This window comes from Oncorhynchus clarkii, chromosome 3 (genome assembly GCF_045791955.1).
Source record: "Oncorhynchus clarkii lewisi isolate Uvic-CL-2024 chromosome 3, UVic_Ocla_1.0, whole genome shotgun sequence".
In the NCBI taxonomy this organism is placed as follows: Eukaryota; Metazoa; Chordata; class Actinopteri; order Salmoniformes; family Salmonidae; genus Oncorhynchus; species Oncorhynchus clarkii.
In genome coordinates, this window is record NC_092149.1 from 36,989,910 (window position 1) to 37,017,242 (window position 27,333).

The window sequence follows — 27,333 nt, forward strand, 5'->3', positions numbered from 1 at the left end:
AAATAATCTACTACGGTATGCAGTTCTGTGTACTAACGCATACTTCCAGGTTAACCCTGCTATTGCACATGGAGACCACTAGGAGGTAGTGTAGTGCTCACCTCCACTGTTTTCTTGCCAGGGTGGCCCTCCTTCAGCATCTTGTCTCCTGTGCCCTGGATGTCGTTGACCTTTTTCTCTCTCAGCTCCAGCTCACGCATCAGACCCTTCAGAATGAAGATGAGCTATCATTGAGCTATCAACAGGCTTACATTCAGCTGAGCACTACTCCAGAGTTTGGAAATACTGTATGATCTATTCAATCTTTTTCTAGGCTTCAGAAAATGTGCAGTTGAACAACCAAGCTGTCTTAACAGCATTTCTGATATATTTTTCAAGTTATGTATATGGTTTTCTGGGTGGGCGGTCGGGACCTACCGAGTAGTTGTCTTTCTTGGCGGTCATGTTGGTGTTGCGGTCGCTCCAGTCGTAGTTGACCTCCTCCTCCTCTTTGTCGTTGAGCCACATCAGCTCCTTGGTTGCCGCGCTGACAAACACATAGAGCGAGTCCAGGTTACGCAGACGAGACTTGGAGGAGTTCTGGGAGAGAGCGGTGAAAGAGGGAAGATATAGATTAGATTCCATACGGCATGTGTGCATTTATGAGAATACAAGTATTACTAATCCTGGTGGTTGTTGACTAGAACAGCATCTTTACCCAAAAATATTACATTTAACACTAAATAACGCTTCTGAATAAAGATCTTACCAGCAGCTTGGCATACTGAAGGTCCAGTTTGCCCAGGTATTGACTGTACATCCCCTTACTGACTGGGGATAGCTGGCTCTGAGGGACACAAGAGACACACAGGCAACATCAATGTAATGTCACAGTCAGAGAGGATCTAGCACTTGACGATGGTAATGAATGTGTATCATGTCTCCATTCCCTCTGATCGAATACATAGTACATGATATGAACTCGTTCAAAGTGTAATGGAACTATATGGAGATATAGAGAGTCTATGAAACAAAGTTATTATAACACCCCACTAAAACATATTTCACCTTTGCCCCTTTAAGGTCTAGTACCTCGTCAGCCTTGGCCCGTTCGATCTTGGCGCGGAAGTCCTCCACGGTCTGGTGCAGGCCCCGGTGGCTGCCCAGCTGAGACTCCACGGTGGGCAGGTCCGAGCCCCACTCGGCCTCGTCAATCCGCCTCTGACTCTCCTCCACCCAGGTCAGCAGGTCCTGGGCGTAACGCAGGGTCACCTCGTCCAGCTCGGGACGCACCCTGGAGGACGACTGCTGGATGGTCTGGGTCTGAATCATCTGGGTGGTCGTCACCTGCGACTTGAGACGCAGGTTGTAATCGGTGCGCAGGTTCACAAGACGCTCGTGAAGGCGGTATACCCTGTGGGAACGACACGCATTTGACAGGTAAGTGTTCTGTCCTGCAACACATTTCTTCAATTAAATGACTATGGTTATGCAACAAGCGTAGGTCTCAATCAGCGTTCATGACTACAGGGGGAGGGGATATCATTTATAATTTAGAGAAAATTGTTATCCTAACAAAGCAAATCGCTGTAATCGATCAATGTATGTAATATAATCGAATAGAAAATAGAAACTTTATCATCCATTTTGTGAGAAACTGAAACGGCCAACTCACCTGCGGTACATCTGCTCGGCCTGCAGGTGGCGCCCATCTTTGAGCAGCTGCACGTCGTTGAAGAGCAGGCGGATCATGCCGTCTGCCTTGTCCAGGTCCCGCGCCACCTCGGCAGTGTGCTGAGCCGGCTTCCCTGCACTCAGGAGACGGATGTCCTAGAGGGAGGAGGGCATACCAATATTAAATGTCATTAACCTATGAGCGTTCGAAAGAGAGAAGGTAAAGGGTTTCTATGGTTGACAGACAAGTCATGCATCCTCCAATTTAAGGATTCCATGGCTTTCCAAACTTGTTGGGAGATCAGTTCAGATCTTCATTTTGTTATGTGAGACTGTATCCAGCCCACCTCACGCTGTTGTATGACAGAAGAGGGAATACCATTCTGATTGGAGCATTTTCACTGGTGATGACTGGACACATTGTTTGCTACCTCATTCAAAACCAGACAGCTAATGATTTTCTAACTGGAGCATATGACTTACCCGGTATGAGTCATTTGACCCAATCACTGGCCTATAGCAACTTCACATAATTGAGGACAATGACTATCCTTAGTTTCCCCCAGCTCTAGCCACAGACTGTCCCGGCTCCAGCCTCATTCCCAGCCCTAATCCGAGCTCAAACCTCAGCCCCAGTCCCAGCCTCAGCCTCAGTCTCATTCGCAGGTCCAGTCCCAGCCTCGGGCCTCACTGTACAGTCAGAGTGTTAGTGGTCCAAGACTCACCGTCTGCAGCAGGGTCTCCAGCTGGTTGAGCTGCTCCTCACACACACCGGACTCCATCTGGACTTTACTGACGATCCTCTGGAGTCTCTCTAGCCTGAGGGAAGAGAAGAGGAGCGTTAACACTGATCTGGTCAAAACATTTTTGTTTTCAAATGGTTTTTAGCAAACATACCCGGTCAGGGTCAACACGGGCCTGGGTATAGGATTTCACATCTGTACCATGCTAAAAGTGAATGAATCAATAGAAAAACAAACAAACCAAAAGTGTTTTATGTCACGATTAAGAATATCAAGTATCAAATACAACATATTCCTTGCTTGGCCACAGCTAAAAACGTCATAACATCATAACACAATAACCACAACAGCACAATCGCTGAAAGTCCGGAACAAGACACTTACGGCCTCTTCGAATGCAGAAGGTACTCTACCCTATAAGGGTCGGTCACAAATGCCCTACTCCTTGTCCCTATGCCCTCCCTTTTAAAGTCCCAGGTAGAGCGGTGGCTCTTCTTTAACACAGCCCCGTCGTGTCATGGGAATTCTCTCCCAACCTTGGCAGGGACAACAAGTGTCTGCTGCGTTGTGTAAGGACAAATTCTGCTGCGCTTGTCCAGCCATTCCTCCTCCCAGTTCATGAATAAGGCTGCCGAGACAGAGCGCTGCCCAGTCTGATGAACTTCGTCGAAACTAGCAAACAAACGATGACTGCCCATTACACTGAACACGGACCAGGCAAACAAGGCTGTCTCATGACAGTGGACCAGCCCATTTGAAGACCACTTGCAACGCAACACCCCTCCAGCTACCTAGGCCTTATGATATTGATAACATTGGCATTTGATGTCTTCTGACAGATAATCACATCTGATCAAGTTGACAAGAAGACATTTTGTAAAAAAAAAATATATTTTTTTTTAAATCGCTCCGCGTGTACAGAGGATGTCTTTCTTCACAATCCCTTCATCGCAAAGGGAAAACCTGATTCAATCATAACATCTTGATATGGAGTCTCCTAATGAGGGGAGATGGGTAATAGAATTACTGTGCATTACTAGGCTTCAGAGGTTGTTCTTGCGGCTGTTGAAAACGGCACATGTAACCACAAGGAAATGGTTCGGTGAATAGAATCGGCTTGATAAGAATCCATCTGTCACTCTCTGTGGTTTTAATATGAACCATGATTCATTCGCTGTAAGTAAATTGCACTCGTCAACGGTCTGATATTCTAACCTACGCTTGGTGGCGCTACTCAATACAAAAGAAACTAGTGGAAACGTCCATCTAAAGTCAAGACGCGTGAAGTCATCCCTGAAGACCTTAGAGAAACCAGGCAGGACAGTGTCCCAGCCCCTACGGCATCCTAGATAGCGAACCTCGGGCGTGCCAATGGTATTACTGTTCAAGAGGAGCTGGCTCGAGACAAACCACAGCCTAAACACGGTCCCAGAGCAGTGCAACTAAGGTAAAACTGGGTTTAATAGACTAATGGAGTTAGTTATCCAGGATGCTCTCACACAGACCAACGAATCAATGACCGGTCTTGTGTCAAAACAACAACATATTCTTCCCATTTTGTCAAATGAAGGATTTCTTTCTAACAAAACAGGCAGAAACTAACAAGGTCACTTGAAGAGAGTAGATATATAGTAAACAAAAATATAAACGCAACAAGGAACAATTTAATTCATTTTGCTGAATTCACATGAGGAAATCAGTCAATTGAAATAATAAATTCATTAGGCCCTAATATATAGATTTCACATGACTGGGAGTATAGATACGCATCTGTTGGTCATAGATACCTTTATAAAATGGACCTTACAATGGGCCTTAGTATCTCTTCATGATATGTTTGTGCATTCAAACTGCCATCGATAAAATGCAATTGTGTTCGTTGTCCGTAGCTTATGCCTGCCCATACCATAACCCCACTTTGGGGCACTCTGTTCACAACGTTCACATCAGCAAATCGCTATCCCACACGGCGGCATACATGTGGTCTGTGGTTGTAAGGCCGGTTGGGCGCACTGCCAAATTCTCTAAAACGACGTTGGAGGCGGCTTATAAAGAAATTAACATTCAATTCTCTGGCAACAGCTCTGGTGGAAAGTCAGCAGGCCAATTGCACGCTCCCTCAAAACTTTAGACATCTGTGGTATTGAGATTTGTGACAAAACTGCACATTTAGAGTGGCCTTTTATTGTCCACAGCACAAGGTGCACCTGTGTAATGATCATGGTGTTTAACCTGATTATTAATATGCCACACCTGTCAAGTAGATGGATTATCTTGGCATCCCCACTAACAGGGATGTAAACTCATTTGTGCACAGAATTTGAGATAAATACACTTTTTTGTGCGTATGGAACATTTCTGGGATCTTTTATTTCAGCTCACGAAACATGAGACCAAGACTTTACATGTTGCGTTTGTATTTTTGGTCAGTGTAGATCCAGATGAGGATTGATGGAATCATGGAATAATACGGCCAGACATTGATATCCACCACACAGCTTCACTCACACACCTCTCAAACTCTGTCCTGAGCAGTCGTTCTCTCTCAAGGATGGACACGTGCAGACGGCCCCATTCCTTCTCCACATCAATGGGATGGTAGCCTGGAGGAACCTTGACCTGACCAGCATGCACTGCACTCTGTAGAGGGAGTGATGTAAAATAATAGGTGTCAGACCTCTAGCCACAAATCAGACAACCACTTTTATCTCTCTATATCAATCTATCAAAAAATAGAGTATAGTAGAGTATATTGGAATGGGATACAATAGAGTAGAGTAGAACATAATAAAATAGAATCGAATAGACTAGACTAGAATGCAAATAGAATAGAAAATAACAGAATAGAAGCTCTGTGCGCATGGCTAACCTCAAAGGACTGGTAGATGAGTTTGGAACGGTGCTTGTCGGCCTCCTTTGCAGGCAGTTCTGTCTCTTTGAACTTCAAGAACTGACGCCACAGGATCTGAAAGAGAGACAGAGAGACAGGATGAAGGAGACATTTTTTTACCATTCTTGAACGGTCACAAAAGGGAAATTGACGTAGGAAAAAAAAATCTATGTGTGGTGAAGTGTTGTATCCTTGCTCAAGGATACATCGGCAGATTTTTCACATTGTCGGCTCAGGTATGCGAACCAGCAACATTTCGGTTCCTGGCCCAACACTCTAACCGCTAGGCTACCTTATTATCTTGTGACTCAATCCATCCTACTCTTGCTTCCTTTTTAAAACGCTACATGACACTGAACTGGGTTGATGACAATTCTATTTCAAGACAGTCAATTCAGAAAGTAAACAGAAATGTCATTTGAAATGGAATTGACCCCAACCACGACAGCAGTACTTATTCAAACTGCTTCCATTGACTCTAGTCTAGGTGATGATTCTGCTTCCATTGACTCTAGTCTAGGTGATGATTCTACTTCCATTGACTCTAGTCTAGGAGATGATTCTGCTTCCACTGACTCTAGTCTAGGAGATGATTCTGCTTCCACTGACTCTAGTCTATGAGATGATTCTGCTTCCACTGACTCTAGTCTAGGAGATGATTCTGCTTCCACTGACTCTAGTCTAGGAGATGATTCTGCTTCCACTGACTCTAGTCTATGAGATGATTCTGCTTCTGTGGTGTAAAACTACAGCTCTTGAGGAGTTAGTTGACATGTTTACATTCTCACAGTGGGCGTTACTTGAGAAAGGATTGCAACCTTGTAGGTTTATAGCATGTTCCCATGTCCTTAATTCACATACATACACACAGAGCTTGACCTTTTCAAATGTCCACTAAACATGGGATTACCTAAATCCAACATGGTAACCAGATCAATAGTGTGGCTAACCCGATTAATTCAGACACCGTCCCAACTACAAACTCAAGCTAACAAAGATAAGGGCCGTTGAAAAGTATACATAGAAAAGTCAGATGCCTTATTAGAAGACGCAGACGGTGTATCGACACAAATAGAAACAAATAGAGACTATCGATACGGCTTTCGTCTGTATTTGGGAACCATTTTCTAGGAAAAGAGTTCTTGGAACGAGACTACCTTGAAGCACAATATCCCCAGCCTTGTACTGCTCATTCTGAAAATGCCATTTTAAGCCACATAATAGGTGTTCCAGTTGATAAAGGAAATTTGACACAGAGATGCGCCCTCCTCTATTTTACTGTACAATTCCTTTGACTCTACTGTACAAGATTTGGAAACTGATTACAGCAACTGATAGGGTTAATGAATGTTTTATACATTATCCAATAGGAGAACTTAGCTGACCTAGCCTTTTGTCTGACAGTCCCCTTTGTCTCCACTGAGAAAGTTGCAGGCACGCTAGCCAGGGAATGGGGAGGGGCAGTACGGAAGATTCCACCGAGGATTAGGTAGAATAATGTGTGGCTTCAGGTCTGCTTTTCTCAGCTCCAGTGCCACCCAGCCAGATGCCACACAATGCAACCACACGAGACAATGCAATCTCAAGACTGTAATTGCTCTGTTTGATGTGGGATCGAATGGCAGAGCTAGCTGCTTGTTCATATTTTTTATTTTTTTCACCTTGATTTAACTAGGCAAGTCAGTTAAGAACAAATTCTTTGTTTTCCAATGACAGCCTACCAGGGAACAGTGGTTTAACTGCCTTGTTCAGGGGCAGAACGACAGATTTTTTACCTCGTCAGCTCGGGGATTCAATCTTGCAACCTTTCAACTAGTCCAACACTCTAACCACTAGGCTACTCTGCCGCCCAATAACGACTTCACTATTTAACGACCATGCGACTCACGAGCGCTGACGATGTACGTACTCATCCATATCAGTAAGAGCTCAGAGAAATGCATTTCCAGAACAATTTGATCATGTCAGGCATCTCTGAATAGGCTTAGTGATGGCAACAGAAAATGTGAGTGGAGAAATGTTAGAATCATAATTCACAGCCCCCAAAAAATGCCCCGATATATAGACACAGAAACACATATAGTATTTTCATTATCCAAGTTACAGTATACACGCTCCCATTTCGAACAATAATGCATTACGTGACCAGCCACCGGTAGCATTCCAATCCCACTCACAACAGCCCTACTAGTAACTGTCCAGGTAGGAGACTCACCTCTATCTCCTCATAGCTGCCTGGGAACCTCCTCTCCCCGAAGATAACGACATGGTGGCTTATCCACTGCCGAATGATAGTGACCAGCTCATAGTACTCTGTCCAGCGCAGCTCCAGCTCCTGTGGCGCAGAGAACACAGCAGGCAACGACGGGGTTTAACGACAGACAGCCAAGAGCCTTCTCCTGGAGAGCCACGATGACTCGCCTGCTCACACACCACCCTCACTCAATTAGGTGTCAACAGGCCCAGCCTTGTGTGGCTGGACAGGGAGCAGAGTGTGAGTGAGTGAGTGAATGTTGTTACTGATTGTCCCGTTGACAATATTGATTATTATTACGCTTTGGCAATATGTACAGTACATTGTTACATCAAGCCAATAAAAGCAGGTTCAATTGAAAGAGAGAGAGAGCGAGAATGATAATGTAGTGTGTGTGTACGTGCATTAGTACACACGTGTGCAATAAACAAAAGTTCCCTCCTTTACAAAAGTCCCCTACTTTACCTTTACCCAGTACATCTTTAGTTAGCATTGGAGTACAAATGGCACTCTAAAATATGTTTTGGCAATACAGTACACCATTCTGCTTTCCCAACAGCTCTCTTCTGTGTGCTGTGATCATGCTGTGGTGTGAGAGGGGTGTTTATTGGGTAGAAAGTCCTCCGAGGTAAACACAGAAGGTTGCTAATTTCCTGCAGCTCCATTTAGGATTGCAGGACTTCTACTGTAGTTCCAAACTGAAGCGGCTCTTGCTGTCAAGTGTCATAAATGAAGCAATTACATGCTCTGACTGTCACAAGCCATAATCCAGGAGTTTCCCTGAATGAACTCTCCTTGAAAGTAGGTGTTTGAATGCAATAACAGTGGCTTTATTGCGTGTCCTTTTTTCAAATTGATCAATTTGAGTCTCGGGACATGAGGTGTCCAGTTTGTGAGTATATCAGGTTTAGGGACAATCTTGTAAAAATAATGATGAAGTGATCAGAGATCAGCGGCGGTCAGAAGTGCACTCACGTTAGCCTGGATTCCATCCTGGACATCCCGGGGCATGGCGTCATACAGGGACGACACGTAGGTGATGATGGACTTCTCATCAGGGTGTGGCACGTCAACATCTGGGGAAATCATTTGTGTGTTTATAGATGGGGTTTTTTCACAGCGAAAGAGGAATGGAGATGCCGCAAATACCAAAAACGGGATTAAGTACTTTGAGGTGTTATTAGTTACTTTGTACATTTTTTTAGGATGAGGACCTTTCACTGTATAACAAAAAGTGAAGTGCACCCAATCATTGGTTGGTATGTGAAGATGTGTGTAAACATTAGTTATACACCTAGATCATGTTCATGGTGGATTTGGAGAAGGGAGTAAGCTATCAAAATATTTGATTGGACACGGCTCATACAGTACATCAGCACTGAAGGGTAAGGGGGGGGAGGCTCTTCAAGTTCCATCCAGAGTCTCCCACCCCTGACTCTCCTTCCATTAAATAGCAAGAGTACAAAGTTAGGTGGGACGTGGTTGGAGAACCTGGGGTGCATTCACTAGGAACAAACCAGAAGCAAACCACAAAATGGGGAGGGAATTTGCCGAATAGAAGCTATTGTTTTCGTTGGAAAAAACGTTTTCCGTTTGCGAAACATTTTGCAACTCTTTGCTACAGTGTGCACTTATGATTCCAACCCTGGTGTTGAGGTCAGCCATCATCGCATGTGCATGCAGTGGAGCATCTCCGTGCAGTCTTACCCTCTGGATCCAACAGGCGTGTCACGCCCAGGTCCGTCTCGGCCACGTTGAAGGCGTACTCAAGGTTCTGCACGTTGGTCTGGCGGTACACCTTACTCATGTCAATGAGCCTAGGCCTGAGGAGACAGAACCATGGGACATCCGTCACGATTGGTGTAAAGGCAGTGTAGACAGATGAGGGTATAAGGACTGGCCGGGCAGACACGGATAATTCCTACCTACATATCGCTTGTCCTAAATAAAAAAGCCACGTCTGTATGTCAGAAATCTGTAAGTGAACACCTGCCTTCCCTGGGGTGCTTGGCATCTATAAATGAACGGAATGTTACATGGGGCTGCAGCAGACAACAAGGGCAGCCATGTTTCAAATTAGATAAGCACCTAGACTCGCACCCCGTTACCATCCTCTCCGTGGTGCAGATGAGTGGAAGTGAACAGAAAATCACCATAGGGAAACATTCAAAGCATGCTGTTACTCAAATTCAATTCTTGGCCAATGTAAACATTACAAAAAAAAATCTGTAACAAAAGTTTCATTTTTCATTGCATCCTATGAGAACCAGAAGGCACTGTTAAGAACGTATTCTATTTTTTTAATGGCACAGTGTACTCATTCTCTCTTTACAATACGTTCACATTATTCTGATATACTCTGAAAGTAAAGCCCAAGACAAATAAGAGAGAAGCTTAGAGCAGACCCGTACAGCGATTTGACGTGAAGGGTGGAGCGAACAGTGTAGTAGTCCCCAGGGCTTGGGTCCGATTCCAGGCACTGCACATCCCTAAAAGAGAGCTGCTTCCGTGGCCTGGGGGGCCTCCCTTCTACCCTACTGGGGCTGACTAGCCTCCCCTCCCCTCCCTGGAGGCTGTGGGGGCTGCAGTCATGTCCCAGCCCTGTCCCCTGGCCCAGTTCCTGGTCCCCTGAGTGGGAGTCGCAGCTGGAGTGGGCTACTGAGCCGTGGGATCCCTGGCCCGAGTCCCAGGAGGAGCCTTCTGAGGGGATATTGTCACACTGCATGACCACGCGGTCTTCCAATGAGCTGACCAAGCCTGTGACCCTGCTGGACGAGCGGCCAGTCCTCTTCCTGGACTTTGTGGACAGCTTCCTCTTCAGACTCGACATCATGGTGCCTTCTGGGAGTTGTAGTCTCCCCAAAACAGAGAGCTAGCTGGCTCGATGTTTCGTACTCATCCAGTGGCAAGTGAAAACGTTGCACTTAACGGTGAAATTCCAATTCCAAAAGGCGTGCTGCTCCAACCATTTTAACAAGGTGATGGTTTGGTGTTTGTTCGGGAAACAGTCGGATCCATGTCTGCAGAATGTGCAGGTAAATCCCACCCGAGCATATACGTCTTCAATAGGACGTCTTCACAATCGTCACGTCGAGGTTACAAAGAGTGCTCAACCCTCTCCGTGAGAGAAGAAACATCTCTGTACCACTAGGAGGCTAACTGCTGTCATCCCCTCTGACCTGACCTCCCAACCTCAGCCCGGTCTATCCAAAACAGCTCCCCCGATATCAACTGTAACTTTCACCAGTTAGGTCCTTAGTTCCCAGGGTGACAACAACATTCAAACCTCCAAATAAGCTGTTGAAAAAAAAGGGCCGCAAATTGGCGGATAGTGCAGACTGCAGGCTGTGCAAAAAGTAACTCTGCAGTGTTCGTCGTTTGAGTAGGAGTGTTACAGTGACACACCTCTCTCTTTATGAAAATAAGCTACTAAATAGACTGCCTTAGGTGACACTCAAAATTGTAAAAAAAAATAAAATAAAAAAAAGTGTTCTCTCTCTCTCGCTCTCTGTTAGAGGGAGCAGGGTGTAGCTGAACTTTGCAGGTACACGCACAGCTTTGATTGAACCTGCCCCGTGGGCCTCTCTTTCTTCCTTCCTTTTGTGCCACGCCTGGCTGGGTATTCACCCAAGTTTCCCTCACCACATGGCCCTCTTTTTCAGTCGCTCTCATGTTTCATTCAGACTCCCTGGGGATGTGCAGGGTGCTGCTTTCATTACATGTTAGGTGCTGGAAGACATCTATTATTTACAGATAATGAGCCCCGTCTCTGTGGCTTTTTAGGACTCCGCCTCCCACTTTGAGAGACCACAGACATGTCTCCACTCGTCCGCTCTCATATTCATGTCTATATACGTAACTGTATGCTTCAGCAGAGACTAAAGCAGCTCTAAGGCCATTGTAGTATTAACAGAAGGAGTGGTTCACTGAGAACTCAACTGGTCACTCCTCTAGTCCAAGGCTCCCAAGAAAAATAGATTCTTATGAAAGGACAAGTAAACAAACCCCATCTTTCCCAATTCTACACCACCCAGGTGCCTCAGACAGCACCCTCTCCATCTGAATGGGCATTAGTGAGTCTAATAACGTAATAATAACAGCATATACAGTAAGTGATCAAATCAGTGCCAGTACCTGTATCCATCTGAGACAACACCCACCTGTGGTATTCCAAGCCCAGGGCAATGACAGGTTCAAATAAATGTCTTATTAGAGCTGCCTGAAACCTGTACGATCAAGTACGGCCAGGAGAGGAGATTGAACAACTACAGAGTTAGATGTAAAAACATAATTTACCTCAGGACAAGTCAGAACTGAGAAATAAAACACGAAGTGGATACACAACCTTCTTTTATAAGACATGGAAAACTTCTCTCTCGCTTGTCAAAACTGAAATCCGTGTCTGATTGATTATGTGCCTGATAGTCTACATTTGTACTCATATACACTACATGACTAAAATGATGTGGACATCTGCTCGTTGGACAGCTCATTCCAAAATCATGGACAATAATATGGTATGCTATAACAGCCTCCACTCTTCTGGGAAGGCTTTCCACTAGATTTTGGAACGTTGGTGCAGGGACTTGCTTCCATCCAGCCACAAGAGCATTAGTGAGGTCGGGCACTGATGTTGGGCGATTAGGCCTGGCTCACAGTCGGCGTTCCAATTCATCCCAAAGGTGTTCAATTGGGTTGAGGTCATGGCTCTGTGTAGGCCAGTCAAGTTCTTCCACACCGATATCAACAAACCATTTCTGTATGGACCTCGCTTTGTGCACCGGGGAATTGTCATGCTGAAATAAGAAAGGGCCTTCCCCAAACTGTTGCCACAAAGTTGAAAGCTGTAGCCTTAAGATTTCCCTTCACTGGAACTAAGGGGCCTAGCCGAACCATGAAAAACAGCCCCAGACCATTATTCCTCCTCCACCAAACTTTACAGTTGGCACTATGCATTGGGGCAGGTAGCGTTCTCCTGGCATCCGCCAAACCCAGATTCGTCCCCCGGACTGCCAGATGGTGAAGCGTGATTCATCACTCCAAAGAACGTGTTTCCACTGCTCCAGAGTTCAAGGGCGGCGAGCTTTACACCACTTTAGCTGTGTAAAGCTTTACACCACTCCAGCCGATGCTTGGCATCGTACATGGTGATCTTAGGCTTGTGTGCGGCTGCTTGGCCATGGAAACCCATTTCATGATGGTCCCGACAAACAGTTATTGTGCTGACGTTGCTTCCAGAGGCAGTTTGGAACTTCGTAGATAGTGCTGAAACTGAGGACAGGCAATTTTTACATGCTACACGCTTTAGCACCCCCCGCGGTCCTGTTCTGTGAGCTTGTGTGGCCTACCACTTTACGGCTGAGCCGTTGTTGCTCCTAGACGTTTCTACTTCACAATAAAAGCACTTACAATTGACCGGGGCAACTCTAGCAGGGCAGAAATTTGACGAACTGACCTGTTGGAAAGGTGGCATCCTATGACAGTACCAGGTTGAAAGTCACTGAACTCTTCAGTAAGGCCATTCTACTGTCCATGTTTGTCTATGGAGATTGCATGGGTGTGCGAGTGATTTTACACACCTGTCAGCAACGGGTATGGTCGAAATAGCAGAATCCACTAATTTGACGTGGTGTCCACATACTTTTGTATATATGGTGTATATTATATATGATGTAAGCATCAACACGAGGATGCAAAGGAAATAAATCAATTAAATAAATATTGCCTGGGGTGGATGGGGAGGGATTTGGACACATGGTGTAAAAGAGAAAAATACTACAATGAATTACTTGGTCATTTAGATACGAATGGTCAAGCAGCCAGCTATATATATTGTACATTTGAAGCAGCTCTTCTACCAAGCATACCTACCAATGATTGTACCTATATATGACCTAATGTATGACCTTGTGATAAAATAATAATAATAATAATCATTTGAAGGACTAGTCAGAACCAGCATGGCATACACTACAATTTGACATTTGACAATATGTTCCATTCCTGCCCCATCTGCTTCACATCGAATAAAACGAATGTGTGGTGATGTGTCACGACAACCCCGTTGCATACAGCTTAGCACTACCGGAGACACTAGGACAAGACATATTAACACCTATCAGTGTCACTTACTGTGGGTAAGAGCATGAGTGGGTACATTTGGGGTACTATTTTTGGGGTTAATCTCACCTTTTAAGAATAAACCTGAAATGGCTGGAGGTGAGGTTACATTTTGGGGCGACAGCGGGGCTTGCGTGTAACATTCTGAGGCTAAAATCCAAAGATGTTGGCCAGTATCTGAACATTAGGTGCAGTATATAGTCTCTTGTTTGGTTCTGGGTACAGAGATGAAATAGTGTAAATGTTACACTACGTATTGTGGCTTGAGGTGTCGACCGCCAAAGTAATATACTAAAAATAATAAAAAACATATGCCATTTAGCAGGCCCTTTTTTCCAATCATACATTTTCCGTACAGGTGGTCCCGGGAATCGAACCCAGTATCCTGGCATTACAAGCAGCATGTTTCTACCAACTGAGCTACAGAGGACCACGTACTGGTGTTTGTGGATGACGGCGCTGAAGAGCTTGCCGTCCCTCCAGCTGGTGGTGAAGTTGTCACAGCGGATGCCCTGGTAGCCATCCACCATGCGCTGGGACCACATCAGCAGCTTCTCCTTGGCCGACATGTCATCTGATTGGCCATTCACCTGGATGTCCGAGATCTAACAGGGGAGGACAGATACCGGGGGTTAGACAGGGGAGGAGGCCACACGCCACCAGGGTTGGGGTCAATTCCATTTACATTTTGGTCAATGCAAGAAGTTAACTAAAATTGGATGAAAATGCCTTCTCAGTGACGAGATTTGGAATAGAAAACAGAGTTTCAGTTCACTTCCTGGATTGACTGTATTGATATGGAATTGACCCCAAACCCTGCTTGTCATGGTGGCAGAAGGAGATAGTTGGAAACAATAAAGATATAATCTATTTGAGAAAGATTGATGATGCATTGTAAGGATGGGGTTTGATTCAATCATATGATATTCTGGCTCAATCTGAATCAGGTTTGTCCCCCTCAATGATCTGTGGTGGAAAACAAGAAAAAAACAGTGTTTTTCAGCCAGGGGAGGCAACTCCTGTCATCAATAGCACATATGTGACATTAAAGGGAACCGCCAACTAGATCTCAATTCCTAGGTCATTGGGTAGGTGGGAGGAATGTCCAGTGGAGACTGCTCCTGCTTTGGGTCTCCAGACACAACTTAAGCACTATCTGGTCCATTGGCTAATGTGGCAGGACTGTTTTTTTTAATTATCTTTTTATTTGAGCCGGAAGGGAAATGAAATGAGTCACAGTCGCCAGAGGCTCAGAGGGTACTCTCTGTTCTTGCCAAAAAGACTGCTCAATTACCAAAATCTTCGCCTAATGGTCTCTTTCTGTAGTCGGTGTGTGTGGGTATGCTGTAAGTGTGTGTGTCTGTGTGTTCTCCTCGGGATCCAATCCACCCCTCGATGGCCCCACCCTAAACCTCTCCCCTCTAAAGAAGAGTAGAATGCCTATGATGACTCACCAGGCTTCGGCCCTGCTGTTTTCCCCCTCCTTCTGGGAAATGAGAGATACGCCTCTCTAACCAACGCAGTACACGGAGTGCAGTAAACCAATGAAAATGTAAATCAAAACTAGAAGTTGAACTGATGTCTGTGCCCAGGGGGTATTACACCAGTCTTACTGCAGAACCAACATCTCTTCCTGTGCCCTGCTCAACCATGGCTGCCACTTGGGCTTACTGCTCCATCTTAACTGGCAGTGCCACGCATTCATTAATCAAATAATGTAGTGTTATAGAAAGCCCATGTGTTATTTCACAAAGGTTTTACAGCATAACATAGCAAGTAAGTGAGGTATCAGACCTGGTTTCAAATACTATTTGAAATCATTTCAAATACTTTAGCCTGGCTTAATGGAACGAATAGTCAATGCTACCGTGGGGAATAGTTTGCAGGACACAATGTTCTTTTATTTTTCCTCTGCCTTCATCGGAACATGGGTCCCTCACAGACCTGGGTTCAAATACTACTTGACATCTTTCAAATACTTTTCATGTTTACTTAAGCCCACCTGGGGTGCCGGATGGGCAGGGTTTGACTATTGTATTGGTTCCTTTAAGCCAGGCAAATTCGATCAAGTCTAGCTAAAGTATTTGAAATGATTATTGAAATTGTCCAGTAAGACTGGGCACAGAGGTCAGTTCAATGTCTAGTGTTGATTTACAATTGTTGTCAACAAAAAATCAACAAAAAATGTCACCACGTCATTTGATTTTGGCTCAAATTTGTGTGAAAAAAAGCAGTGGTGTAAAGTACTTAAGTAAAAATACTTAAGTCGTTTTTGGGGGTATCTGTACTTTGCTATTTATATTTTTGACAACTTTTACTTCACTACATTCCTATCAAAAAATATTGTACTTTTTACTTTATACATTTTCCCTGACAACAAATAGTACTAGTTACATTATGAATGCTTAGTTAGCAGGACAGGAAAATTGTCAAATTCAAGCACTTATCAAGAGAACACCTGGTCATCCCTTCTGCCTCTGATCTGGCAGACTCACTAAACACAAATGCATCTTTTGTAAATAATGTCTGAGTGTGGTAGTGTGCCCCTGGCTGTCCACACATTTTAAAAACAAGAAAATGGTGCCGTCTGCTTTGCTTAATATAAGGAATTTTATACGACTTCTACTTTTGATACTTAAATATATTTTAGCAATTACATTTACTATTGATACTTAAGTATATTCAAAAACTAAATACTTTTAGACTTTTACTAAAGTTGTATTTTACCGGATGACTTCCACTTTTACTTGAGTAACTTTCTATTAAAGGTATCTATACTTTTACTCAAGTATGACAATTGGGTACTTTTTACACCTCTGAAAAAAATACTAAATTCCCTTACGTTGATGACATTCTGCAAATCCAATTCAGTTTTCCACGTTGATTCAACGTCATAACAGAGTTTTCCACGTTGATTCAACGGTCATAACAGATTTTTGGGGGTTGAAAATATGTGGAAAAAACGTTGATTCAACCAATTTTTGTCCAGTGGGTCAAAGTTATGCCGCTCCTTTCCCTTGGGAAGCATGGGGAGAGTGATTCACACACACACACACACACTGATGCTATTGTATTGTAACACTTCATCAGTATGTTAAGGCTATTTAAGTGGCAGGGAAAGCTACATCATAAGATCACTTCCTTATTCTTTCCATGTTTCAAAATAACTCAATTAAAGCATGATCATTAATTATCAGGAAGGGTTAGCATGGCCTACAGTACATTAGCCTACTATGAAGAGGCTGGAGTTTAATCTGTTATAATAATTATAATTATTCAACTGTAATAATACTACGATTGAAATATATTTGAGAATAATTTGATAACAGATTTGATGTGATTTTATGAACGCGATGTGGTAACATCTCGAATGATTGAGATAATGGATTAAAGGTGATTGGATTGAGTTCAATTTGTGATTGTTACTGATTGGCTTGGATCAGAGCCAAGGAGATAGGAGGATGAGGAGCTATATGGTAATGGAACACAACACTGACAGAGTAGGACACCTGGAAGTGAAGGATGATGGTCCATATCAGCCCAAGGGTCAGCTTGGGGTTGCCATCCGCGATGTCATCGTTTCTGATGTTCACCAGCTTGACCTGTGATTGGACGACAGAGAAGAGCGAGACTTAACAATTATAGTAGTTCACATCATAGTAGATACATTATTACCCTGCTCTAATGCATTGAGATAGTCCTCAGTCATGTCACTTGCAGTAAGTCATCTTAATACAGTGCAAGAGGGTAACTCATTTGTTACATATCTCCATTATTACATTTCCATTGCTGTTTCTCTTACCTGTCGGTGTTTGAGGAAGTCCAGTGCAATCTGTACATTCTGCAGCTTGTGGAATCTCATGCGGCCTTTCTCTCTGGGCTGGAGAGAGAGAGAGGAGCGAGAGAGAGAGAGAGGGAGAGAGAGAGAGATAGAGAGGGGTTAGAAACAGACTGGACAGGAGTTAATGCTACCTTCGAAGAGGCTTTCGAGAAATGCGAGTGAGACTACGTCGGAAGTGAAAAATGTGATGCAGCTACGACAATATCCAACAAAACGGGAAAAGAGAAATTGGGAACTAAAATTGTAGATAGAAGATGTCAATACGATGAATAACTGATGCATCTCACAGATCTCCAAGTACAACTTCCCTCATTGTAAAACCACATTAATGACATCATTCATTAGTGTACCTACCTGTTCTTCACCTTCGAAAGACAAACACAGAGGTAAATAGAATATATATATATATATATATATATATATATATATATATATATATATATATATATATTTGGAGTGAAAGAGGCTGAGCCAATACCATGATTAGTTATTAGGTACAGGAATCTTTGGATGGTTTTGAATTGTGTCACCACTTCGGTCATGTGTTCTGACGGGAGAACAATGAATCGAAGACTTCCACTTCCAAAGAATACTGTATTTGTGCTATGCAATAAGCATTAGTAAATGAGAAAAACAGAAACAATAAAGTTATTTTCAAATGGATCATTTCCAATGCTTAAGTAGTGTTATAGGGTCAATGACTAGAGTCAATGAAGTAGTTAGACAATCATGTCCTTCCTTCATTCAGCCATGGCACCTATCAATATACGAGGGTTTTTTGTTTATAGCCAGCAGCGAAATGGTTAATGCACCTCAGTCTTTGCAAGCTTGTCAATGATAAATAATTGACGGCGAAAAGAAAAATAATTAATGGAATCATAAGCACAGGAAGTGACATCATGCACAGCTGAGCCACTGGGTAACGGATGACTCAAGTCACATGAAGTAGAAGAAGAAAATGGCGGCCGAGTTATAGAAAACCCCACTCACCAACCGCAAGTTCCTGACCACGTCTCTCTCCCTTGCCTAGCCCCAGCAAAGAGCAGTGCAAAGAGAGGAGGCATTGGCCAAAGGTCAGCATACAGGAAAGGGGGGAAAGTGTAGGGGGGGTAAAGAGGGGGACATGAGGAGAGGGGGGGGGGGGAGAAAGGTCAGACAGGAGCACACAGTACAAAAAGAGAAGCCAAAGTGGGGTTATTGTGTTAGGACCATGGAGGCGTCTGGTAGATGAGCAGAGACCAGCAGAGCGATGAGCTACTGTAGCAGAGACAGAGTGCAAGGCTTCCCGAGAGATCTGCAGTAACCTAGAACGCATCATCATAATGTGCAAGCGTCCAGCGACTTACTGACTTGTTTTAAAAAATCTAAACAACTACAAATAGTTCATATTTCCAGCGACTGGAATGAGAGGGAGGTATAAATAAGGGCTAGACTTTTGTTACTTAGGGTCAGGCCTTGGTTCAGCATGGGGGGGTTTGGATCGAGGTCCGTTACAGATGCAGAGGTCAGTCCATTTGCCAATCAGAAGTCAGGATCAGAGGTACAGGCCAGTCCATTCGCCAATCAGAAGTCAGCAGTACTCACCAGTGTCTCTCCAGAGAGGACCTCCAGGAGGGAGATCAGGTTGTGTCCATCTCTCAGGTCTTCATACAGATCAGTCACCTGACTCTGTGACTGTGGAACAGAAAGAGAAGGTTGTCATTTCTTTGTGCAACACCTAAGACAAAATACCTACAAACTATGCATTGTATTTGTGTAATAACATTTTAATATTCCGGATCTGGTTATGGGTCTGAGTTGATAGGGCACCTAGACATGGGGGATCATCCTCTTACAGTAAACCTTGGAAAGAATAACCAATCTTTCCTGTATACAATTATACAAAATGTTCAAGCTCCTCTCAATCAGTCTACACAGCTCATGCTAGGAGCCTGCAGCTCTCGCTCTCCCCCAGTACATCTGTACAAAGGACAGGAATGCACGGCTGCAGGCAACCAATCGGCCTGCGTTGGACACCCAAGACACCTGTGGCAGCAGCCAGATCTACTGAGAGATGATGGATGGAAGCCAGGGGGTCTTCATAAAATAAAATAAAGTAAACAGTACGAACGTAGGCAAACGGATACGTGCAAATGAAAACAGATAGTCCAGTGAGTCTTGGGACTGGGCGCATGCTATAATCAAATCCAGTAAGAAAGATAAACGGTCATCGTGAGCAGAAGAGGGTGAAAGCTTAAGAGGAACAGGAACAACTGAAACTGAAAGATTTAAAACTAGTTTTCATCCAAAATGCGAAGGGACTGCATGCCTCAAAAGTATGTACTTCATTGTGAAACACATGGTCCTAACACTTGAGGTCTGTGCACGTAACCTTGGCATAAGCGCGTGATTTACGTGACCAAGCCCTAGTTACTCGCACATATCTCAAGTTAGGGTTTGGCCCACGGTCCACAAGGCATAGGCCTATTTCTGTGTGACAGCGTCAGTGTAATTCCTCATACTTTCACAGTGATGGCAAAGGTGTGGGGAGTGGATAGTGTTGAGGTGCGCTACATGCTCATCAGAATGTGTCCCACATACAGTGCCCTCCTGCTGGGGCTTGCCGGCACCTACCTCTGCTGCCCCATGCTGGACGGAGGAGGAAGCGCGGACGAGGGATGAGATGGAGAACAAGGAAATAGAGAGGGAGAATGACAGAAAGAGGAAGAGAATATGATCATGAGTCACGTTCCGTTAAAGGTCCCCAAAACACACACATCCCCGGGTCGCTCGTCTTTCCAGTTCGCTGTAGCTGGCGACGAACGAGGGGCAACAAAACACTCAAACTGGACAGTTTTCTCTCAATCTCTTCATTCAAAGACTCAATTATGGACACTCTTACTGGCAGTTGTGGCTGCTTTGCGTGATGTATTGTTGTCTCTACCTTCTTGCCCTTTGTGCTGTTGTCGGTGCCCAATAATGTTTGTACCCTCCTTTGTGCTGCTACCATGTTGTGTTGCTACCATGCTATGTCGTCATCTTAGGTCTCTATGTAGTGTTGTGTAGTCTTTCTTGCCATGATGTGTGTTTTGTCCTATATTTTTATAAAATGTTTATGAAATCCTTTTGCCTTTTGGTAGGCCGTCATTGTAAACAAGAATTTGTTCTTAACTGACTTGCCTAGTTAAATAAAGGTTAAATCAATAAAAATAAAAAATGAACCTGAGATGATATAAAATGATTAAAAAGAATGAAAGAAAATGAAAAAAGTTAGATGAATAGAATAAAAGAGTGTGGTCAAAATAGTTCCTAAAATTAGTGCTTAAACACATGGTTAATATTGGGAGATTGCATGTAATGCTGTTCTACTGTGTCAGTGTGTTTGATCTTGTGAAAAACATGTACTGGCCTCACACAGGTATGTATGCAAGTCTCGTCCCTGCAAGTTGTAACACTCACTACCTTGATTTATTACTGGCATCTGGTAAATGGTAAGTACTTATGTAATACTGTGTGTTATAAGTAGTTATATAACCCTGTGTGTGAACACAGTAACTCACTCCTGCCCACCTGTGGCATACACACTCCATCCATGGAGGTTTGAAATGCAGTGAGGGTTGATGGCCACTAGGGACCACTGTTAACACATTAATCACGTAAGAGTCTCCAACTTCAACAACATTATACAAGTTGTATGTCTGGAACTGATGGGACAAGATCGCATAACATTCAAGTGTTTCTATTCAGTTCAACTGCTTGTGGCTACAATACGACAGTTTGTGACTATAGGCCAAATTACTTCAAAATCAGTCAATATCCAACTTAAATTCTAAGGCATTCTACAGTCCCAGAATCATTGTTGGAAAAAGTATTGTTGTCTATCAACATTGACAAGCCACCGGGGTCTGACAATCTGGATGGAAAATTACTGAGGATAATAGGGGACGATATTGCCACATCTTCGATTTATCATGGCCTGGAGGGAAGCTAAAGTCATTCCGCTACCAAAGAATAGTAATGCCCCTTTTACTGGCTCAAATAGTCGACCAATCAGTCTGTTACCAACCCGTAGTAAACTTCTAGAAAAGAATTGTGTTTGACCAGATACAATACTATTTGACAGTAAACAAACAGACTTTCAGCACGCATGTAGGGAAGGACACTCAACAAGCACGGCACTTACACAAACGACTGATGAGTGGCTGAAAGAAATGGATGATAAAATGATTGTATGGGCGGTCTTGTTAGACTTCAGTGCAGCTTTCGACATTATCGATCATAATCTGCTGCTGTAAAAACTTGTGTGTTATGGCTTTACACCCCCTGCTATAATGTGGATAAATTGTTACTTGTCTAACAGAACACACTTTTCCATCTTTAATGGAAGCCTCTCAAACATAATCCAGGTAGAAGCAGGAATTCCCCAGGGTAGCTGTTTAGGCCCCTTATTTTTTTCAATATTTACTAACGACATGCCACTGGCTTTGAGTAAGGCCAGTGTGTCTCTGTATGCGGATGACTCAACACTATACATGAGTGAGCTACTACAGCGACTGAAATGACTGAAACGCTTAACAAAGAGCTGCAGTTAGTTTCGGAATGGGTAGCAAGGAATAAGTTGGTACTAAATGTTTCCAAAACTAAAAGCATTGTATTTGGGACAAGTCATTCACTAAAACCTAAACCTCAACTACATCTCGTAATGAACAATGTGGAAATTGAGCAAGTTGCGGAGACGAAACTGCTTGGAGTAACCCTGGAATATAAACTGTCATGGTCAAAACATATTGATACAACAGTAGCTAAGATGGGGAGAAGTCTGTCCATAATAAAGTGATGCTCTGCTTTCTTAACAACACTATCAACAAGGCAGGTCCTACAGGCCCTGGTTTTGTCGCACCTGGACTACTGTTCATTTGTGTGGTCAGTTGTCACAAAGAGGGACTTGGGAAAATTGTGGTTGGCTCAGAACACGGCAGCACGGCTGGCCCTTAAAAGTACACAGAAAGCTAACATTAATGACATGCATGTCAATCTCTCAAGGCTCAAAGTAGACACATGCATACACACACATGATAACATACGCACTATACACACACGTACACATGGATTTTGCGTTGTAGATATGTGGCAGGGGAGTATGGGCCTGAGGGCACACAGAGTGTTGTGAATTCTGTAATTATTATACTGTAATGTTTTTAAAATTGTATAACTGCCTTAATTTTGCAAGACCCCAGGAAGAGTAGCTGCTGCCTTGGCAATGGGGCTCCATAATAAATACAGTCTAATTGCAGTTGGTGTGAAATGCTTCACTCTCATTGGTTCCTCTATGGTAGCTACAACAGTCTCTCTCTGCAATCCTGCAGCATATGTTTAAACCCTGTCTGTCATCAAAACACAATAGCCCATGTTGAAGAAGCTCAGACTGAGTCAACGCGATCAGCTGGTGTCATGGTACAAATTGTGCACTGCAGATTGTGAGGACATCAAGGTTAAAACCATTAGGCCAGTCAACACAGAACCTGACAACACCTCATCCGCCACGTCACTTTCCCATTACAAAACACCCTTTAGGTGATGTGTCCTTCAGTTAACTCAGGGTCACGTGTTATTACAAAATGTTGAACGCCTATAAAAAAAAAAAATCACACGTCATTGAATAAGCAAATAGTGATAGTGTCTGGTCTGTACACTTCATTAAAAGTGACTGGGGCATTACATCGACAGAACGATGTAAGCTTACAAAACACCGCAGAATAATGGTTGAGAAACCCTCCATTCGGTCTTCCCACCCGTGTCGACACACAACCAGATTTATGCTCGAATGGAAGTTATTCCTTCTCCCTTTTTACAACCCCTCATGGCCCACCCCGGGGACGTGCCCATTGGAAACGCATTAAAAACATTTAGTTCAACACTTTCGTTCTACCGCAAAATGCTATATTGAAAAATCTCCTGCATGATGTTTCCCATTACGTATTTCTCGTTGCTCGGGTTGCTATTTCATTTGAATGACTCCGCTAGTTCTGTAACAATGCATTGCATAGCACATACTGTGTATGGTATGAAACGGTTTCTATGAAGACAGTTCTCTCTGAGAAAGCGCTTAATTAAACATTTGTCTACTTCATGTCAATATATAGCCTACTTCATTTAAACTTTTTTTTTTTAAGGAAAAAATGTACAGTCATCCCAGTGCGTCGAACATTAAGCGAGGTGCAAATCTTGTCATTCCAATTTGTCATAATGGCAGTGGGACGATAAGGGACACAGATTGATTCCTCTGATAGTACCTGTAAGGAGCACTTAAGGACCTTGCCTAGCAAAGAGCTAAGGGCGGGCAGTCAGCCACCCAGAACCAGCAGTCAGTCTGTGTAGCACATGTGCTACTGTTGGCCCAGCTAGCAGCCACCAGGCCTTGGGCCCAGAACAGAATGCGGTGCTTCAGAGGCAAAGAGCAAAACGTATCCAGATGTCTGGGACTCACATAAAACACTTAACGAAAAAGACTGCTCGCTTGTGTGTTACATCAGGAACAGAGTATGTTAGCACCGCATGGTTTTCAGCCCTAAGGGAAGGGGCAGTGGTGAGGTAGGTGAAACGAAAAGGGTGACAACAGCACAATTGACAAACTCACTCAGTCGAAGAGAGACTGGTCTTCGGGTAAACCTTCCCTCAAAACACCAAGCTAGAAACCAAACACTCATGATTTCCAGTAACCTTGTCTCTGTGTGTGTGTGTGTGTGTGTGTGTGTGTGTGTGTGTGTGTGTGTGTGTGTGTGTGTGTGTGTGTGTGTGTGTGTGTGTGTGTGTGTGTGTGTGTGTGTGTGTGTGTGTGTGTGGCACGTCTGTGTATGACCAATGCATGTCACTTTCAATGAAGCCCTTCCAAAGGGGTTGGTCTGTCTGACTGTATTGATGTAGTAGGTTGAGATGGTGCTAAAAAAAACAACCACTTGGTGGTTTGATATCTGTGGATATCTGTCTGGTGGGGGAATCAAAACTCGCTGTCATAATATTGTGTTGTCATGGATACTACCCAGCATGGGATCATGACTTCAATAGCACCTGCATGTTCAGCATGGCTGGACCAGAATGGACCCCAGCTCCACTCATAGTGATGCAGTAACGGTTAAATCAGACGTTCACATCTCATCTACTAACATACCAACACAGATATCCCCTACACCAAAAATAATTATTGTAAACATAAAAGGTGAGAACATAGTTTCTGTATCAGAGGAAGACTATCTGGGCCTGTGTTCATAAAGTGTCCCAGAGTAGAAGTGCTGTTCTGGGATCAGGTCACCCCATGGCCATTCATTACAATGTAAAAGGTCAAACTGATCCTAGACCAGCACTCCTACTCTGAGAAGCTTTATGAATGCTATTCATATTTGATAAAGGGGCGGCAGGTAGCCTAGTGGTTAGAGCGTTGGGACAGTAACCGAAAGGTTGCTAGATCGAATACCCGAGCTGACAAGGTAAAAATCTGTTTTTCTGCCCCAGAACAAGGCAGTTAACCAACTGTTCCATCATTGTAAATAAGAATTTGATCTTAACTGACTTGACTAGTTAAGAAATACATTTTTTTTTAAATGGGTAATAACACAGGAATACTGATTTTGAAAATGTTGTACGAGTCATTGTGAGAACTCAAATAAAGCTCAGAAACAAAATTGAAACAAATCTATTGAAATCAAACTGATGTTGGTTAAAAATAAGTCGGTGTGTGTGTGTGTGCATGTGATTGTCTTTGTGTATAAACTATTGATACCAGTGATGAGCACATTAACGTAAGTAAGACAGGGAGAGTGAGTTAGGTATTGAGTTATTGAGCACATAAAATAAAAAACACTCTGGCAGTGTGTTACCATACCTTTATCAAGTGTTTGTTCACCCATTTTGTGAAGGTCTTTTTCTGTACCCGATCCCGTTCATCTGCAAGACACAACAAAGAGCAAACGTCAGACATGGTTAAAAAGAAATGAAAATAAAGATTTGATTCACCCTCTGAGTACATACAGTCATATTGAGGTGCTGAGGTATTCTAACGGGGGTTGAGAAGACTCGGTCAAAATGTAAAACATGTCGCAGGGTATTCGGGATACGGAGAAGATCAAAGGATTTAAAATACATTTAACATGAACAACAAGAGCTGAAAAACAACAAATATCCCAGATGCCGCCATCGTTTTGAACATCCCCGAGACAAAGAGAAGTCATTGGATGGGGTTAGTCTTGCCTAGTGAGACATGATACCAGAGCGTCTGGACTAAACATGTCGGACTTACGAGAAATCATCAAAGCACAGTCGGTGCCTAGATATACACCGTCATCGCCTAGTTGTGTCTGCGAATGCTTTTCACTATGGTATGACTACAGGCAGGGCCTGAGGCTTAGTGGAAGGATTACACTGTGTACAGGTGTTCCGTGGTCTCTATAGGCTACATACTGTAACGGGCACAGTCGCACATGTTGAACCTGCCAAGATACGGTAGCTCTCAGAGAGTAGAGACAACGGTGCCTTAACGGGCAGACAACCACATTTAGCAGATAGATACGGTTTCCGCCTCACCATACTGAGTGGAATGGACACACCCTCAGTCAAATACCTGGACACACCCCACTACCCTGGGGTGCTGGAAAACATACTGCAGAGCACAGACACAGACATACCAACTGTAGACACTGACCCTCGCCAACCAAGAGGCATATCGGCAACTGTTATTCATCATGCCAGACCACTTCACTGAAAGATTGGTTAAATAACGGACACAAAAAAAAATAAACAAAGAAGTCCCATTGAGATGTAGTATTTGGGCTCACTTTTTCAGGTGGGCCCATCAGTTTTATCACGTGAGATAGTACTGATGGCCAATCCAATAGCAATTCCAATTGGTCTGTTTTGAAAGTCATACGTCGCATTGAAGATAGGCAATGCCTACTACTCATACTAGGTTAAAATCACACGATGCACACCAATGATGTCATTGGAAACACTTATCTTCCTCACAATTTTTTTTTTTTTTAAATGGCCATTTTCACATATGTTGATGTTGTGTTGGTGCTGGAGATTATTAATTTGAAGTTGCATATTGGGGGGAATTTTCCCTTAATGTGGCCGACCTGACCAAGTCACATAGAATTGTGAGTTATAGATCTATCATTCTACTTGAGAGCAAGTCTAAGAAACTGTATTTCTATGCTTCCCATTCTTAACTTTTGCTTTTGAGTCTTTTATTTTTGGTTTCGTACACCAGCTTCAAACAGATGAAACAACAATATTCATGGTTATGGAAAATATATTTCACAGAAAGTTTAGATGGTACAATGATTCTCTACACTAAAAACTAGCTTATTTTGTCACATCAAGTGAAATTAGGTGAACTATTCGAGTTTTAGCAACCAGGAAATGGCAGAGCGTTTACTGCATAGTGCAACGCACTGCCGAACCAAAGTACAACGTTGAAGGCAGTGCTGATTCACTGCGACCGCAAACTGAACCCGCAGGCTACGTTTTAGTATTTTAAGGTGCGCCATGTTGCTATTGTGTTATGAAAACACGTTGCCGTGGAAACACGTTGCCGTGGCAACCACGGGTGTTTCTGTGTGCCTGGAGACTGACGCAACTTTGACCTCTGTCATTCTCTTTTGTTCATCGATAAAGCGACAATACAAGGGCAATCCTGATTGGTCGATTGCTGGCATAAATACTCATCAAATTTAGGACGTTTTCCAAAGGTCCCATAATCCTGGACAAACCCCGCACCTTGACCTATGGTCATTCAACTAATGTAAATTCCAAATACTTGTGTTAGCGCAGCAGTAGTGTCCAGCTTGCAATCAGCATA

The 27,333-nt window shown here is 43.6% G+C and overlaps 1 protein-coding gene across 1 annotated transcript in view; it reads right to left on the minus strand.

Moving 5' to 3' along the window:
* The window catches only part of LOC139385527 (plectin-like), a 225,260-nt gene that overhangs the window by 70,200 nt on the left and 127,727 nt on the right, over positions 1-27,333 (minus strand). The window contains exons 2-17 of the mRNA XM_071130654.1: positions 25,360-25,421; positions 19,086-19,175; positions 17,463-17,540; positions 17,170-17,262; positions 14,099-14,265; positions 9,248-9,363; positions 8,516-8,616; positions 7,502-7,621; positions 5,266-5,361; positions 4,909-5,036; positions 2,379-2,472; positions 1,655-1,809; positions 1,072-1,393; positions 749-826; positions 418-579; positions 102-206 (exon numbers count right to left, since the gene is read on the minus strand). Coding sequence (XP_070986755.1) covers positions 102-206; positions 418-579; positions 749-826; positions 1,072-1,393; positions 1,655-1,809; positions 2,379-2,472; positions 4,909-5,036; positions 5,266-5,361; positions 7,502-7,621; positions 8,516-8,616; positions 9,248-9,363; positions 14,099-14,265; positions 17,170-17,262; positions 17,463-17,540; positions 19,086-19,175; positions 25,360-25,421 — 1,967 coding nt within the window. The remainder of the gene's footprint in view (positions 1-101; positions 207-417; positions 580-748; positions 827-1,071; positions 1,394-1,654; positions 1,810-2,378; positions 2,473-4,908; positions 5,037-5,265; positions 5,362-7,501; positions 7,622-8,515; positions 8,617-9,247; positions 9,364-14,098; positions 14,266-17,169; positions 17,263-17,462; positions 17,541-19,085; positions 19,176-25,359; positions 25,422-27,333) is intronic.